Here is a 19,642-nt window from a genome sequence, read left to right as displayed (position 1 = left end):
GTGAGAACATCACATCAGTAACAAAAACACATGTTAATTAGGATTAGGATTAAGCTGAGCCGCGGAATTTGATGCAGCAGTTACCACGAAGTGACGGCGACAAAGTCCCAACTGCTGAACAGTACGTTGATGAAGATACTGTCGTGGAAACTGGCCATGAGCTAACTGATGAAGATATCATCAACAGAGTGCAGCCACCGACAGACGACCAGTCAGATGATGACAACAAGCAGTTGTTACGCTAACAGTCTGTTGACCTTCTACGAATGTGCTGGAGACGAAGGTTCAGTGAATTTATTGATGGACTTGGTGAAGCGATTTGAAGAAATAAAACCAAGGAAGCAGACACCTATCACAGACTTTTTAAGGTTTCAATATACATTGTCAATGCATTTTGCTTGTTTGATCCAGTTAACCGGACGCCTAGCTATCCGGACGATTTCCGAGTGTAACCAAAATGTCGGATAAACGGGGTTCGACTGTATATGCAAAGAGATGTTCTAATTCACATCCACAGTTTAAAAAATTACCTACACACCCTGTACCAAATTGACAAATTTACTGCCTTTTCACACTGTAACTACAGTAAATTCTTTTGGTCATCTTGCCACAACCTCTTCATAAATTACAATAACAATGAATTCTTCTAGCCTTGTATCACCCTACTGATTATCTACCACCTGTGTCCATACTTTGTATATTTACATGTATTACAAATGCAAAAATTATGTACCCATCATACAGAAATAAAGCTATAAATAAAGAAAGATACCTTTGCTATGCCAATATTTATTTGGCTCAATGATACCATTCTGAGAAGAGATAGGGTTGTCTACCTTGCATTCAACTAGCATTTCCGAATTCCCAGGTACAGTCATTGTTTCAAGCACTCTTATTCTAGAACAACTGTTAGTTTTCTGTTTGGTTACTGATAGTTCATCCCTTGAGGTACGCTCTACAATTCAGTTACGATACAGGTAAGATAGAGGTACGAATATTCGTGGGATTCGACTGGAATCACCCAGATATTGTCAAGAATTCACTACGATTTACAAGAATCTATTATGAGAACTGCACGAACGTTATGAATCAGTTAAGAATACACCGAATGCACGTACGAATCAAGTACAAATAAATGAATTCGTGACTATTCTTGACAATTAATGGGAGATTGGTATAAAACAGGCCATCACACCTGTTTTGGTATCAGTTCCAAAATGGATGATCAACGTAGAGCAGATGTAGTATTGGCCCTGAAACTGGAGTATCAACACCAGCTGCTGATCGCTAGAAAAAGACTGCTTTGAAGAAGGAGAAGAGCACCCAGGGGTGGGTTAGGCTGTGACGGACACCAGGTAGAAGGCTAGAACATGGTCACTACAACAGACTGATGCAGGAGCTGAGGGGGGAACATGAGAATGCCTTTGCCAACTATGTGAGAATGCCACCCCATATGTTTGATGAGATACTCAACAGAATTAGCCCAGTCATCCAGAGGAGGGACACCAACATGAGACCAGCCCTCAGACACCTGGCCTATTCACGGTCAAGCCTTGAAATGACAAATCCACGACTGATTTAAGAATATCTACGAATGCCTAAGAATCAATTACAGTTCTGTTACGATGTCTAAAATCGAACCACAAACTTGTTATGAAGTAACTATGATTTATTTCAATCGAGAGTTCATGCCCAAAATTTTGAACAGTTCAAAACTTTTGCCACGAATTGCAAGAACTGACTACGACTAAATACAACTCATATAAGAACTTCACGAACTGATTGTGATTCAACTACGAATCCTCAAAGTTGTCAATTCATAGTGATTTCTGGGATTCATGGTCTGTGTGGAATAGCGGCATTACATACACTACCCCATCATACTGCTCCAGGAAATCCATTCCAACAATACTGCTAAGTGATCCAAGATCTGCTACTACAAAGTTTTGTTCAAATTCCACACAATCAATCACAAACTTCAACCTAACAGAACCATGTACCACCATGGGGGTATCATTTGCTGTATGCAAATCCTTGTTAACTACCTCTAAAGGTGTTCCCTTCAAACCAAGCTTACATAAATCAACATGTGACATAATGGAAACTGGGGACCCTGTATCAACTAAACTCTAAAACTTCCTCCTTCAACTTTAGCATACGCATAGAGACACTTTTCAGGGGTTAATGTGTGCAAAACTACTGTCTCCCTGGAAGAAGATTGCTCCTTCTGTAACGAAAAGGTATCATTCTCAATGCTATTTCTATCTGTCGGAATCAGCCTATCTGAGCTGAAATAGCGGCCTCAATCTCAGCATCTACTATTTTCCCGACCTATTTCCAGACTTATATACGCTTGTTGGTAATCCTAACTTCTCAAGATATGGGCAAGTATTTCTCATATGACCTTTCTCATTACAAACATAACTTTTCAATGATCAACTATTCTATTGCCTCTCAAGTTAAGGGTTCCTTGATGTTACTCTGAGTTTCTATCCTAGCTTCAGATGTGTGACCAACAACACCTCCTCTATCATAGTTCTCTGGTTTTCTTGACCGACTACTTTCTATGGCTTCATATTCAACGACATGGGACATTGCTTCATCATGCTTGATTGGATGTGAGAAGGACACGTTTTCTCATATTGAAACGAGTCAAGTCATTCAAAACCTGGTTAATCAGATGTGTAAATTGCCTCAGGATAAGCAAGCAAACCTAAACGGCGTACCTTGTACCCAGATTCAGTTATTGATTCATCCTTTCCTTGTTTTCTGATTCATGTACATGGTTGTACACATAAGTGATTAAGGATGTTGTGTACAACCATGTTCTTTACTGGCTTCCTATCAACCTACTTAATCCTGTGTTATCAACCTCTTCTATTGAATAAACAGCTCATTTTTGCCTCATCCCTCATCTATTGTCCAAACATCTCATGTATATATATTACCCAAATTACTTTCCATGTACCACTTGCTTGACAACGACATTAGAATCTATGTCGAAACATCGCCTCAAAATCCATAAAAATAGTCCTCATTCTTCATGTACCCAACTTCTAGAATGCCAATCAAAGAAGTTAGGTTAGGTTGTTAGGTTCATCAGTAAGACCTCTATCAAATCAGCAGACCACTAAAGCATGAAGCAGGCACTGACCCCAATTTATATTTTTTAAAAATGGTTTATTATGTTTTTATCGCGAAAACAGTTTCTGTTATCTGAGCTTCGGCCATTATGCATATTCCGCTGAAACTCACGTGACCTTTCTACTCGAGACGTTATATGTGACCAGAGCTCCAGATAAGATTTAGCTCATGTGGGTACTGTACCCACTGTATTTTTTGGGAGTGGGTATTATTAATGTTGAGTGGGTATTTCATTTTCCGTTACCCACTGCTTTCAAACATGTGCGTATTTCAGTCATTATACTCACCTAAGTATTATGTGACTGATTAAGTTTACTAAGCAGGTAGGTTCTGCCTTATGACTATGTCATACCTAATCAAAACCAACTTAAATATAATGGAAATGAGTTCATAAAAAATCACTCATCCTAAATGGACAGTACAGCACTTGTCCTATACTAACAGTACAACTTGATAGCAATCGATGTCTTTTTTATTACGCAAGCGATTTTTATAAATATATTACGTACGCATTTGTTTTAAACTTTTTGCATATCTAACAATTTAAATGCGTAATTGGTACGCAACAATTATTTTTCAATGCGTAATTGGAAATTTTATATGCGTATTTTACCCGGATACGCAGTTTATCTGGGCCTCTGTGTGTCAAGTGTCTGCCATATTGAGCTACAGTAATACAAATAGTGTTGTTTCTGTCATTTTTATAAATGGTACGATGGTGTATTGCGTTGCCTGGGGATGCACGGAATCATCGAACAATGGAAAGAGCCACCATTTCCAAGTAAAGAGACACATTTAGGCAGGAGAAATGCTCCGATCATTCAGAGTCAGACGCATATGAAAGAGACAATCACACATGGGGTATGAAAATCCCAAAGCTAGGCTGAAGAAGGAAGAAGTACCCACGAGATTCATATGTACTCCATCATTCCCCTGTTACAACTTACCGTCAGTCGTATTTTTAACATAAATTAGATTAAAGTCCGATTGCCAGTCAAATTGTCCCCGCTACAAATTGCCCCAGCAAATTTGGTCAAATTGCCCTGGAGTTTTGGTCAAATTGCCCCAGGTGGGTAGTCAAAATGCCCCAATTTATTTAAAATGATTAAATATAGGCCAAAAAATGCATAGTTTTGTCAACTTTGATATTATGTTCTTCATATAATAGTATATACATAGTTCTGAGTTTACTAACGGAACATTTGTCAGAAATATTACTTCCTAAAGTACTGTCGGAAATAGAAAAAAACTGTTTTTAGGCTGTTACTCTGTATCCCTAAAATTGACAAATTTACGAATAGCATATATCGAAATAACCCACATCGGCCTAACTGGGCGTTCAGTGGGATGGCGTAATAGTATATCCAGAAAAGCATGTTTACTCGTAAAATCGGGCAAAACTTAGAAAAAATACGAATAGCTGCTCAAAACAATAGATCGGACTATAGATGGCAATTAGGTCGCTCAGCCAGTATGACGACGGACCGTCGACTCACCTGGCATGTAATGCACGTGCTGCCTACAAGCACAAGGGGTCACCTCAAAGATATTTTGTGTTTTTTCATGTGTGTTGACTATGTCTTATCTATTGATTAACATCTTACGTGTCTTTCTTTCATAAAGTTTATGTTGAGATATGTAAAAGAGTATGATACCCGAAAACCATAGAAACGCATCGTAGTATATAGGTGGCATGACAACCCGAAGAGCAACAGGACTGGATATTATTTGTAAATTGTTATGACGTGCCGTGTACCTCCCCAGTATAATTGCCCTAAAGGATTATCTTTTCTTAGCTGATATCTCTATCCCCCAGCTCAACCCCAGGTTTTGCTTTTGAGACGACCCCTCCTATCTGTTTCTTTTTATAGTGACAGTGAGACTGCATGGTAGCTACATCCTAAATAGTTTCAGCATAAAAGTTATTATTTTTTACGTCAGCTATCGTTTATAATGAATCTACGTCTAATTTCAAATTGGGCATTTAAAAAGTGTCCTTTGTAATACAATATCGTTGCACACTAATTTGCATAAAGCCATGGTCTGTTCCAAATACGTCTTTTTGGACTTAGGAAAAAAACGAATTGCTCATTTCTGCACTAATTTCCCCTCAGTAAAGTCCTTTTTCTCCGTTTACTATCTCCTCTACCACTGAGACTGTAGTGAGGCTGAACTTAGTTTAACAGATATTTCACACTTTCACATATCAACTACATAAATTGTAGAGATAAATGAGAAAATACCGTTTTTTTCTATTTCCAAAAGTACTTTAATAACTTTTATATGAAGAACATAATATCAAAGTTGACATATGCATTTACGGCATATAATTTAATCATTCTAAATAAATTTGACCAAATTAGAATGAGTGACCAAATTTGCTGGCTGGGGCAGTTTGACTGGTACCCATGAGATATACAGTGAAGCCCCGTTAGTCCGGACTCCGATAATCCGGATGTCTCGCCTCCCGGGCGATTTCAGCTTGTTACCAATCTATGCCTATATAATTTGCCTCGATAATCTGGAAATTCGGTTTCCGGAACCGGACGGTAAGTAGCTGTCACCAATCAGTAAAATAAACCGTAAATTGCAACACAGTCCGGACGCTCTAAGTCGTGTTCACGAACCGTAACAACACCTCCCGGCGATGTTTACTTAATTAACTGGCCAACTGGGTTGTTGTTTTAATTAGACATTAAAAGCTCCCAGCTGAAGATACTGTACATTTACACTTTGATTGACACCACAATACAAAGGCGTGGATGACAAGTGAGCTGTTTTGTGATTGGTTAATGTACTTTGACAGAAAGATGCAGTCACGTGGACTTAAAGTGATTTTGCTTTACGACAATGTTGCAAGTCACAAGTGTTAGCAGCTAACTTTGAGAAATGTGACCAAATACCGTCTCATATTCAACCGATGGATGCAGGAATAATTCGGACATTCAAGGCATACTACAATAGATCGCTTGTTAGACATTACCTCACCTGTGCTGAGGAAGGAAGTGATCAGACACGACGGATCAACATGCGGATGTCACTCGGTAAAATAATTGATGTGATGAATTAAGCTTTACATTAAATGCTTATTTGTTTTATCCAGATTAGGTGTTGTTTTGTAATAGTTAGGGAAGCAACTTGGGTCTTGATTCAGTAGTCGGACTATTAGCAATCCGGACGAATTTACTGAGAAACGCAACCGTCCGGATTAACGAGGCTTCACTGTATATATTATCAAAATCAGTGAGAGATTTCACATGAGCTTGAAATGTTTCGCTATAAAGTTCTTTTCGGTTTGGAGCCTAAATGCTACCAGAAACATTGCCGAATGCGAAATCATGAAGTACTTGTTGCTTTCATTGTTTTTCACTTTGTCCAATTCGCGCATGTCGGCATCAGACTTCGCTATTAGTCAGTAGTGTGTGCCATATTCTTGTTCCGTATTCTCACTGGCTGACAAAATGTCATTCTAAGGCTATGGCGAGTACCATAACTATTTGCATAAGCAAACAATGGTGAAACATACATTGTCCTGACTAGTATTTTATAATTCACCAGTTTTCGGGGAATAACTTATCTGCGTCACGAAAATTATCTATGCTCGACCGGGCTGGGATCTTGTTGTATGGAGACTTGATAAGTTATTAATGAGAACTAGGATCCTAATTTATTTCAATAAAATAAATAAAGTGTAATGTTTATAGCAGATAATATCTATTTTCCCCGGTCTGAAGCATAATTATTTTTTTATTAAATCCCAGACACCCTACAGTCACCCATTTGACACAAAACGAACTGCAATCACATTTCAAAAAAAAAATTCTTAAGGACTGGTGACAAATAGTATTCTTGTTAAATGATATGGTCTATTATTTTGACATCAAGGGATGACTCCATTTCGCTTGATTCTTCTTCTTCATCTTCACTGAAAGATTGTCTAAAGATGTAAAATTGGATCGCATTTATACAGTCTAACATCCATTTCAGAAATGACATCAGGAACATCCTTTACTGCTTCAGAATCCATGGACAAAGAGGAAGCCATCAGCAGCGGTTCATGGCGTGAAGGCTAAAATCGTGGCGGCTTCTCGGTTCAATGAGCATAGCCTTCCGGTACTTGCAATGCAATTTTATGGCTGAATGAACAGGGCGCGCCTCACTCGGAGGCTCTGACAAATTACAAAGAAAACAGGATTATCAAACATTTACAATTGGAAATTCCCAAACATGCTCAAAACCAAGTTCATACAAAAACATTTTAACACTACGTAACCATGATTTATAACCATTATTTTGACCATTTAAACATAAACCATAAACGGCCCGCTGTATACAGTTTTCACTGTGCAATAACTTAAACCAATAGTGTAACACACTGATATACCTATTTATACACCTTATATATACCTATGTATACTAGGCACATAAAGAAACTGTGCATACAAAAATTTAAAATCTAAATTTATCAAACCTGTGTAGACACATAAGGATTTAAACTCAGAGATGAGTGACATGTATCCAACATGCATGCACGTGCTACGTTCCGTGACGTCAGTGGGTTCGTCCTTGAGACGTGCAATACGTTGTTGCATTGGCATTCCGGGAAAGAGAAACAGAGCAAATGAATGCCAATACTGTCACTTTGAAAAGCTCAACCCCTGCCCTTGCAATGCGTTCAACAATTTAAGCGGCTATTGAAGCGCATAGCATGCCAAGGCTCGCGTCTGCACAGCGTCATGAGGCCATTGGGATGGTCCGTGGGGATTGTCTCAGCGACAAGTGGCTGCACATTTCCACTGCCACGGAACACCATTTCTGCACTGGTGAGGCGCTACCAGAACACAAATGGCGTCATCGATGCGGCATACGTGTAACCACGTGTAACAAGCGCCAAGACAGGACATATGGATAAGGGTGACCCATCTTCGCCACAGGTTTCAGACTGCAGTGATGACTGCCGAACCATCCCAGGACTTCGCCGTATCCACCCCAACACAGTTCGACAGCGTTTACGTCATCATGGGATCAGACCACGGCGTCCCGCCATGCGGCCTATCCTGACACAGCGTCATCGACAAGCTCGCCCGAATGTGGTGCGAAATCATGTCCGCAGACCCTTGTTATGGTGGAGAAATGTTGTTTTACAGGCGAGTCCAGGTTTAACATTTCCCATAGTGATGGGCGTCAAGCGTGCCTATAGACCGTGGGAGAGCGTTATGCACAGGACTGTGTCTTGGAGAGGAATCAGCTTTGGTGGTGGTTCCGTGATGATTTGGGGTGGAATAACAGCGCGCCAAAGAACTCCTTTGGTGATTGGTCAGGGCAACTTAACTGGTGTGGGCTACAGGGATCAGATTCTTCGACCCGTGGCAATTCCTTTTCTGCAGCGTCATGGCTCTGGGTTAACATTCCAACAGGACAATGCCAGCCCTCATACGGCAAGGGTTGCTATGGATTTCTTGCAACAGCACACAGCGTTGACTTACTGCCTTGGCCTGCAAATTCACGGATCTCTCCCGATAGAGCATGTTTGGGGCCGAGATGGAGCGCCGTCTTCCTCATCCGTCCAGATAAGCGTCCTTGACCTTGCAACAGAACTTGAGAGAATCTGGCGTGACATCCCACAAGCCTTCCTTGCACGTTTGATAGGCTCTATGCGTCGTTGATGCACTGCTGTTCTTAATGCCGATGGTGGACATACCCGTTATTGAGCTTGTGATGTGGTCGTTTGACCCCTGTCCCGCTTGTGGACTCGTGACGTCATTGTAATTGACTTTTCAATTGAAATTCTCCCGACTTGTTATGGTCTCATGATCCCTCCATTAAAGTTTATATGTACCTTTGACATTGTTATCGTACTTATCAACTGGGATAATATTTTGACAATGCACAGTTTCTTTATGTGGCTAGTATAGATGATTTGGCATTGATGTGCAAAATACGTATGCAAAATTGTGAATTCTTCCAAATTCAGAACATTTCACAATACCCCCACACTTTACCATACACCATAGTAGAGGTAACAAAAGTATCGAATAGTATACACAAGGTTTTCAGTGAAAAGTTGTAACAACTGACATTTTACGTAAAGCATTGATAGCTTTAAGACCTTTGCCTGCTAGAGTTCTATAAGCTTGTGTAAAGGAGCCTGTGTAAAGAAAGCACTATATTTCCTCCGGTCAAAGCACTATATTTCCTCCGATTGAAGCACTATATTTCCTCCGGTCAAAGCACTATATTTCCTCGATTGAAGCACTATATTTCCTCTGGTTGAATCTTCCCTCCTTTATGAAAAACCATAATTTTACTTTTGTCTACATTAGCGTTAAGGCTTCAGTCGGATTGCAATAATTGGAAAGCGTATTAAGTGATAGCTGTAAACCTCCAGGTGATTGGGATATGAGCACAATATCGTCCATAAATAGTAGTATACAAAGGTTAATATAGTCAAGTAGCAATCGCGTCGATATTTTCCTGTAGTGCTACTTCAGTATCTTCAAGATATAGGGAGAAAACAATCGGTGACATTACTTCCCCTTGTTTAATACTCAGAGCATAGAAAGAAGCCAGATAACTCACCATTGTGTTTAACACATGATTTCACAGTGTCATACACAGACCGATAATTTTGCATAGTCTGCCTCTGATGCCCACCAGATTTGAAAGCAAAGTGAGCATCAGAGATGATGTTAATATTTTTCACACCATGAAACAAGTCTGGCTTTTAATACCGAGGTAAAGAGTTTTGAAGCGCCAACTGTTTATGGTGATTCCCCTGTAATTCCTTTCATCTTAAAGTTCTAAACAAGGGAAGAAGATAAAGACTTTACTATAACAATGTTTTGGAAAATAAACTTGTCTACTCCGACATGGATTATGCTTCCGGCACCGTATCTTTAGCTTTGGCGGTACTCCCTACTCCCTTGGAAATAAGCTCTCCGGAAATCCAAAATCTACATTTTAGCCTTCCGGGACATCTGAAAAATAAATTTTAGCCTTCGCGCCGCGACACCTCAACAACAGGCACATTCGACATCATGTCGCGTGATACCCCTGCTCATTAACTGTCAGGTGTTCCGTAATAGGTGGAAATCACGATGCGTTTTTGTGTTTTATTGCTATTTTACAAACTTTTGGTTCAAGTTTAATCCGCGGAAGGTGACTTTTAGAATATCCTTTACAATATTTCAAAAGTTTGTTTTTGTTTGTATTCTCCTTTAAAAAAAATGAACTCAGATGTGTGTAATAAAAGTGTGTCATTTTAATGGGTTAAACTTCATTAACCTAAACTTAGGTATAAAACTTTATCATTACCAAACTGGCCTGTGTTAATACTAACACTTGCACTGTTTAACTAACTCACTGGTAAGCTAGTTGCAGCTGCTGGCTTGGGGTCCATTGTTAAGGTTAAGTGATCTGTGTCAGGTTCAAGCTCTACATTGGCCTGTGGCTCAAGGTTACTATTGTTCCTTACATTTCAGCTTCTTGTCATATTTAAAAGCTTTCTACTGCCTTTCACTTGTGGCAGTTTACGTTTTTCTCCTTGAGAGCAAAATCCAAGCACAACACCAGCACATTATTGGGTAAGTTAAGTTAGATCTGTTAGCATTATATGTATAGTAGGGCTATTATGATTTAGTGTGTTAGATTACATGTTTTAAGGAATAGTGTTTTATCATATTTAGTGTATGTTAGGTGTTTGTCAATAAATATATGCATACCTAGTAACCTAATATTTTAGACAAATATGTGATGTATTGTCTACCCGTACATTAGCATACTGGTATGAGTTTATCTGTAGGGTATTGTATACCACCATGATACTGTACTGTATCATGTATATGTATTAGCTATGTTATGATTGGCATGATACAGTAATGTGTACCATGCATGTTTATTGTAAGGTTTAGTTTATATATGCATATTTATGTGTATTTTAGGGTTAATAAGATTACTATTTATGTGTATCCTGATGCTGTTTATGATGTATATCTGCATATACTAGGTGAGGTGAGGTGAAATTGGGTTTAACGTTGTGCTTGAGAATATTTTGCTCATATGACGATGTGCATGCGTGTGTATGTCGCGACTATTGTACCAGCCCAGACATATGCTGATTTTATAGTGCTAGCCCACTGAGATACCATGCCGAGTAGTATATAGAATGGGGATTCTGTGACAGGCCAAGTAAGAGCGTCATTATATATCAATTCCGCTTCCAGCCCCCAGTATAAATTAACGATTTCGAGCAGAGACACCATTCGATGCACATCCCAGACCCCTATAGGAGCCTTAAAATCTGTAGGGTACCATGAGTTTCTTGGCATTTGGTGAGGAGCGAGGAGGAATCAACAGCCTGCAATACGTCCCGTAGACTACAAGCGCGCAGCGGTGCTGGATGCTAAGCAGCCACCAGTTCCCCGGTCATAGCATGGGGATTCTGTGACAGGGGCGACTAAGAGCGTCATTATATACCAATTCCGCTTCGAGCAGAGACACCATTCGATGCACAGCCCAGGCCAACTAAGAGCACTAATTTCACCACTGGTGGACCTCAATGGTTTATGGCGTGTGCCCGATGCGTGTAAGTCATGGCGCCGTCAGCAGCGATCCACCGTTTGGTGTCCATGGGCGACAACGGCGTCTTGTTGAGGGTGATGCAGTAGATGTTGTGTTTGTCGCTTCTCAACGCATTCATCCGGTGTTTGAATGTCTTATTCTTGAACAGAGCTTGTTTGAAGAGGGCGCTTGCTTGATGTGTTGTTTCACCGCGTATTTCTTGACCCCTTTGCCTTACGGATCTCACCCTTGTCAGCTTTCAAGATGGAGTACATCTTAGGCCTCAAGCCGGCGTGATTCGGCGATGGGTGTGCCAGCGATTCGTCCTTCATCTTGCCAAGGACCTTTTTGTTGATCGTGGTGTTGTGTAGGGCATGGTCCTTGGGGTAATCGCTGGTGTCGTACAGGTGTATGTGTTTTGCCATGTCCTCATACACGTCCTCGGTGTGTATATCTAGCAACAAGGAATCTGTGTCCATGTACAGCAACCCACATCGATCACCGTGTGTGCTTCTTGAGCGGTTGTAGTAGAAATCATACATGAGATGTTTGGACAGGTCGAGAATGCTCATCCCCACGTGAGCGAGGTCCGGTTGAGCTTGATGTGACATTTGTTCATGTGCAGCGCCGCCAAGTCGTTATCGAATAGCTTTAGCCGGTTGAAGGCGGGCTAGCGATCAGTTTTTCCTCCTGGTGTGATACATACGAGTTTGACTGTCACCCGTTTTCTCAGGTTTTCCATCGTCTTACCAAACACCGAGTTGTTCATGAGCTTATACAAGTTCTTCTCGAAGTCACTGGTGGCCAGCTTTACGCGGGTCGTGTTCATTCTGATGTAGGGCTCCATCCAAGGACTTTGATCAAACTTCAGCACCCCATGAATTTTGGTCAGCTTCATACCAACGATAGGTACAGCTGCAGGTTTGCGATAGTGCACGGCGTGCTTTGGTCTTGTTCATCAAGTTCGGGATGAGTTTTTCCACCGAGCCAGGGTGTTCTCATAACAAGTCCCGCTGATAGTCGGACATCCAGTCTCGGCAGACCATCAACCGTTGGCGAGGGGCTAGCAGGTAGCTGTTGTGGGTAGCGTGTAATGCCTTGGGATACTCCAGATCCGCCGAGGATGTAACCCTTCCCGAATCCGGTAGCGATGATGTCGCGTGATATCGATCTCATCATCCAACCACTCAAACCCACCAGTAGGCAGAGACTGACTCATAGCCCAACCGTAGAGGTTGTTGGCGTCGAGGTAGAGGAGATGATTGGTGGGCTTGCTAGAGTCGTAGCCTTCCACGTACTTATTGTTGGCTCTTGCGTACCGTTTGGCGGCCATGGAGATCCCGCCTCGCAATCCTTTTTCGATGAACAGGTGCATGTCGTAATCCGTGAGCAATTCCAGCTTAACTCCGGTTTTCTTCAGCAGCCCATCCCACAATAGACCGGGGCTGGTGTAGTACCATGCAGGGTCGAGTTGATACTGTTTCAAACACGTCCTCCTAAACGTCTCAAACACATCGGCTAGCAGGAGCACGTCCATTCTCAAGTACAGATCGTGGTAGTCACCCATATTCTTACATCCCAGTTTCTTCCACACGTTCTGCGCGTGGACGTAATCATCCTGGGAGATATGGGATTCGGTCAGGTTGCTGTAAAATTGGCCGATAGGAGGTAATCGGGTCTCATCGAACTTGGCCAATCATCCATGTACTTGTATGGGTACACACCCTTCCTCATCAGCAGGGGCCGAGTCTCGGCATTGGTGTATCGATCAGTGATGGGGAAGGTGTCATTGGCTTTGACCAAACTATCAAGCGATGACAGGAGGGCATCGTACCCTTTCAGACTGTGGAAGACCACGGGGATGTTGATTGTTTTAGGGTTGATTCTAAGCTGGAGATTGCACGCGTTATGGGCGGCACCTCGGTACCGGCCGGTGATGTGGCAGTGATCTCTCACAACATCCCCATTCAGCGGCCCCTGACATATGTGGCAATTCTCAGCACGCTTGTGGGCGACTTGGTCCTTCGGCGTCATGCGCATGGGGGCAGCGGTGTACAGCCTTTTCCTAATGATTTTCTCTTCCTGTTGCAAACACATCAGGAATCGATTAGGCCGCTAGGACCTCGGTAGATGACTGGGCGTTAGATCTGTCCATCGCATCGGACGACCACGCGCACCGAACCCGCAGGCTTGGTGTTCTTGGGTCTTGCACGTAAAACTTTGCTCAGTGTTGGGGACGTCGTGGTCGACCCGTTTGATAAGGGCTTCGAAGTCTGCGTAGATCTGATGTTTGTGGTTGGTGAATTTCAAGATGTTGTCGCCTTCCTTAGGCATGTCAATTCGCCGTCTCTCCTACACCTAGGCAATCCCCCTGGTGCGCTTGCAGCAGGTCGTCTCGCGTAAAACCGTGCAGACATCGTTCGCAGAAGTGTTTCTTTTCTCTGTGCATCGATTGATCGTGCAACAGCCGGCTCAGATTTTTTATTGCCGTGTAGTGATACTGGCTGTCTTTTTCGATGAGGAATATGTTGGTTCTACACACGGTTTTATCACCAACAGGGCTTATCCTATGCGCGATGGTTTTAGTCAGCCGTGGCGAACACGTTGACGCCACCTTGTTTTGCTTTTCGAATTGCGCCCAGTAGGAGATGGGTGTTAAGCGTTCTACACCCGTGAAGTCGAACCCGGATTCTTCGATCGATGGATAGCTGTAACGCCTGCCTGGATTACCCATTGGTTCATGCGTAGCAGCTATGACAGCCACCACCGCACAGTAATCGTTAACATCTTCGCCTTGGGTTTTGGGGTTAACGAGGGCCTTTTGGCCTTGAAATGCTTTGGGCACCGGTATGTGCGACCCACCTTTGGCGGCATGTAGTTCGCTATGTCGAGATAAGCGGTGTTGATTTTGTCTACCACCCATCCAGAGCCCATATGGGTATATCTCTCCAACGACTCTTGTATTTTCTGCAACGAGCGTCGATGGAGGATTCAATCAATTCTGGTTGGGTTAGGGCTTCCTGTTTGCCTCTGAAATAAGGTGCAACATTACTCAGTACTGCCGTCCGTATTCTGTTTTTGGAGCTCCATTTTCATCGTTAGTTGGTACTTGATGCTTTTCAAGTCGCCTAGTTCTTCGCGGAGTTTACTAGCGATGTGGGGTTTGACTGTACTGGTATCGATATTGGAATCAACCGTCATTATCCAGCCCCGGAGATACTTACCCACGGTGTGCTTCGTCGGCACAAATCTCAACTCGACTGGCCTGGTGTCTTCCAGCAAGGTGATCAGCTCGGCTCTTCTAAGGCGGGAATAACCCTTCAATCCCCGTTCTTTAGCACAGAGTTTGAGGTCTCGCACGGTAGGGGGCTTGGTATATTTCATATCGAGCAAGGTGAGCAGTTGGGGTTTCCTCAAGCGGGAATAACCCGTCAGTCCACGACTTTTGGCGAGAGCTTTGAGTTCGATGACAGTAGTCATGGTGTATGCCATATGCGGAGCCACATGTCTAATAGGGTGTTTTCAATGTGCAGATAAACCTGTCAGCCTTCAAAAAATGAAGAGCCCCTTAAACTTTCGTCCTGAGCAGCCGGTTACGTTCGTTGAGGTAGTCTTTCTTCTTATCGTAAATAAGTTGGTTTCGAACTACGTCCCTCCCGTGGTCTTTGCACAGCCCATAATGTCCTTTGACCCCTATACCACATATTTTGCATACGTAATTGACATGACCCTTTCTCACACAGTGGGCATGCGAGTGGCAATATTCAGTCATACAGCGTTTGCCGCAGGTTGCTGGCTTGCCAAGCAATACCCATTTGCAATAATGAGTTCCCACGGGCCACATGTTGTATACCTTATGCGGAGTCAAATGTCTAAATGAATGTTACATGTGAAAGGGGTCCGGGGTTTGGGGCTTGGGTGTTGCTGGCTTGTCGGCTGGGGAAACTGGTTTGCTATGCTTCCAGGTCTTGTGGATGACCTTCCAGAGTAATACAGCAGCTATCGAAACATAGGTTAACCTTTGGGCTGATTCTACCATCTCCCGCACCTTCTGGATACCTAGACGGGTGTCTTCTTGTTCCTCTTCTATTTCCTCCAGGACTTCGTCATTGTCATCATCCTTGTCCAACCTCGACAGGATGTCAACCAACAAATTCGTGGTAGTCGATGATGTATTCGATGTTGGGGTTTGCTCACTACGAGTCTCGAGACTCCCTATCGTGAGAAGTCCTGGATGGTTGGTAACGTACTACCGGGTATTGTTACTTTCGATCTATCCCGAGTCACCTTTTGTGGGACGTCGACTGGCACCGATACTTCTGGTTCTTCGATTGTTTCCTTAATCGGATGTCTCCATATGTCGTAGAGTCTTGTGGACCCAATACCGAAGCGCTTTTTGACCTTGCTTGCTGGGAGCACCCCTCGAGGGCGTATTTCTTGGATCTCATCCAAAGGCAAATCTCTTTTTGGTGGCATGGTTGTTTTTTCTGGGCATATGTATACCCATACTTCCTATATGCCTATATGGGAATCCCAATCCTCTCCTAGGAATCCCAATCTCCCCAGGAATCCCAATCCTCCCCAGGAATCCCAATCTTTCCCAGGAAACTCCTAGCAATGCTTAGCAATGCTTAGCAAATGCTTAGCAATGCTTAGCAAACCTCTAGGTTCTGTCTAGTGTGCCCAGTTTGTCTAGTGTGCCCTAGTTTCCTATATAGACAATATTTTGTGAATGTAGATATATTGAGCAACCAAATGCCTCTAAAAAAGACAACTATCGCAAGACCAAGTGGAGGAGATTCGCAAGCTGCGTGGAAAAGCCCAAGCACAAGAACTAGACAACGATTCGGCATCGGTTCCAATCGACTGCGTAAAATATGGAATACAGACCCTGGAGAGAAAGTGTCGACCCCCCACACAGACGCAGCTAGCCACTAGGGCGCCTGCCGGCAGCGCATTGCCCGCTAGCGAGGCGTATTGCCTGCTGCAGAGCTAACTGTGCTCCCCGGCCCAGGACTTCTACGACTGCTTGGGGAGGCTTGTGTGGAGAAAACTGCGTGTGATGTCGCTCGCGTGTGGTGTACATCGAACGATGTCTCTGCTCGAAATCATAGAGGTGTATGGCCTGTACACCGAATGGTGTCTCTGCTCGAAATAGTAGAGGTGCATGCCAGGGGTCTGGGTTGAACATCAAATGGTGTCTCTGCTCGAAGCGGAATTGGTATATAATGACGCTCTTAGTCGGCCTGTCACAGAATCCCCATGCTATGACCGGAAAACTGGTGGCTGCTTAGCATCCGGCACCGTCTGCGGCTTGTAGTCTACGGGGACGTATTGCAGGCTGTTGATTCCTCCTCGTTCCCGCCCGGGGTTGCCGAAACTCATGGTACCCTACAGATTTTAAGGCTCCTATAGGGGTCTGGGATGTGCATCGAATGGTGTCTCTGCTTGAAATCGTTAATTTATACTGGGGGCTGGAAGCGGAATTGATATATAATGACGCTCTTAGTTGGCCTGTCACAGAATCCCCATTCTATATACTACTTGCCGCAGTGAAGCATGAATACCCCACTCATTAAACTGACTCCGAGCCGACCTGTCCGTGTTGTACCCAATAACGCCGAGAGCGAGGCAGGGACCAACAAGTACCATATTTAAACATGCATATACTAGGAGTATACTTAGGCAATGTTTTGTTTATTTAGGTTCACTGAGAATCATAAGTTCTGTTGCCTTATTCTGCCTGCGTCCCTGAGACGAGGTGGGGTATTGTTTTTAGAATGTGATTGTAAATATTAGTAATAATAGTAGTCATATATGTGAGTGATAATTACAGTACATGTCTTTGATTAAATCTGGATATTAGATAGTATTAATAGTATAGTGGCATGGTCACTATGGTAACTATTTTGAGTGTATAACATGATATGTATTGCATATATGAGAGACATGTATTAATTGATGTATATTTTATCATTCAGGGCGTTATGTTACTGTTCAGTCAACTGGGCATCTCCATATCCCACACTACCAGTTCCGGAATAAATCCCTGAAACCCTACACATTGAGCTACCATCTACGAATACCTCTGTTACATGAAGTCAATATTTTTATTTTTATCCGACTGTTACATTCTGCATGGTATTTCTTCAATTATCAATAAAGTCAGGGATGTATGATTATAAATTGGCAATACAGGCCTTCCGGCTGCCTTGACAGCAGACGTAGGAGTATCACTGATTTTATTACATTGAGGTCAGTGATAGTATGAGAAATATTTGTTAGGTTTGAATGCGGCAATAGTTGAGGAATTATTGTTGAAAATAACACTAGGGCTGATATATATAAAGTCAGTTTTCACTATTTCATCAATGCTAAGTTACTTGAGACTTACACTGCCTCGTGTTCTAACATAGGAAATGCTGTGACAATATACCAAATTTTCATGCATGCGTTCTTCCCATTATATCCTGTGTCAATTCATATTGCACTTGGAGATTAAACAAGTTTATACTTTTCTAAACTAACAATCACCGCAAAACGTGTCAGTTAACAGTAGTTTGTTGTGTAAACGACCGTTTGTCAATGAAGGTGCTGCAGGGCAAAGCCCAAGCTTGGCTCATGTGGAAAGTTGTCGCAGGGCAAAACCAATAACAAAACCAGTCTCCAGGAATTGCTCTGAATCAGTGTCCCTTTAATCATGACAGAACCAGGAAAGGGAACGAATCAGCATTCTAGATTGCTAACGAGAGTATCGCTATCAATGTATACAGTAATAAGCTGCAACTCTGGTCAACCGAAATACGGCGTAAATCAGTTAACCTGTGATTACAGTGGTTAACGTTGGAGACTGGGCAGCGCGCGAAAACCGAGAACCATATTACAAACCGTCGAGGGAAAGCCCTATAGTTGCCTCTGTAACACGTGCCCAGCATCCTGTTCTAGGGAACTAAAAGAATACAGGAGCCAAACCTCTTACCATCTGATAGTGTCTGAACTCGACATGTTAGCCTTTCTGTAATGGGGCGCAGACCAACGACAACACCAGCTGCTGTGTCAGATTGGGGGATTGCTGGGCCGGACCGAGCCGGGCCGAAAAACGGACCACAATGTTATTGGCCAATTACCCCCATTATCGACAACAATGCCTGTATTTTACCAATGCAACAGACACACAAATGACATTACGTCAGAAATGCATCGTAACATTACTGCGAATAAATCGCTTCAAAATATGGAAGGTGGGTGGTTTTGTGAGCCGGGCTACATATAAAAGAGGAAGTGTTAAACGAAATAGGATTTGAAACGTTTAAAAATACCTCAAAGTATCGCGATACAGATTTCATTTTCTTCGGATACGCGATACCCTCTATGTTGACAAGTGTATTATTCATTTTATTATTAAATTAAATAATTATCACTATTAATTACCTTCTTAATAGTAATGGTGATAGATTATGTCATTTTTTGCAATAATTTTGCAGTAACCATCCTTGATTATCTCCAGGGTATACGTTCCGTGGAGATTTAGCGGAACGTATACCCGGGAGATTATCGAGGATGTGCAGTAATACGAGAGGATAAATATGACTAAGAATTACAGTTTCCTGTGTGTTTGGTGCCATAGTGGTGACTATTTTGAGTGATGTTGGTAATTTTACAGTTATCACAGTGGTGACAATTTGCAGCAACTATTGCAGTAAAGGTGCGGAAGTAATGTGATAGGATTGTCGCGTTCAGGTAACAGCTTAATTTTTGTTTGTATGTAAATTGGTATGAATGTATAGAGTGTTTGCATTTAGGTAGCAAGAGTGAGTGTATAAGTATTAAGTGCAGAAAATATGTGCACTAAGTTTGTATGCAAAGTGTGTAATTTTGTAGTATTTAATATCAAATTGTGAATGTGTGAGAGTTAATATATGTATAAAACTGTGTAAGA

At 42.4% G+C, this 19,642-nt stretch overlaps 1 protein-coding gene across 2 annotated transcripts in view; it reads right to left on the bottom strand.

Moving 5' to 3' along the window:
- Positions 1-18,893, bottom strand: part of LOC124292122 (CWF19-like protein 1) — a 373,599-nt gene extending 354,706 nt beyond the window's left edge. Inside the window, exon 1 of one of the 2 annotated variants that reach the window (XM_046729174.1) lies at positions 18,683-18,893. In XM_046729174.1, coding sequence (XP_046585130.1) covers positions 18,683-18,708 — 26 coding nt within the window. In that variant the 5' untranslated portion in view covers positions 18,709-18,893. The remainder of the gene's footprint in view (positions 1-18,682) is intronic. The other variant, XM_046729175.1, reaches the window with a different exon arrangement.
- Between the last annotated feature and the right edge of the window lie 749 nt (positions 18,894-19,642).

This window comes from Haliotis rubra, unplaced genomic scaffold (genome assembly GCF_003918875.1).
Source record: "Haliotis rubra isolate DU_JTF1 unplaced genomic scaffold, ASM391887v1 Scf509, whole genome shotgun sequence".
Taxonomy (NCBI): Eukaryota; Metazoa; Mollusca; class Gastropoda; order Lepetellida; family Haliotidae; genus Haliotis; species Haliotis rubra.
Note: the sequence above shows the minus strand (reverse complement) of the source record. Positions and strands in the feature narration are given on the sequence as shown.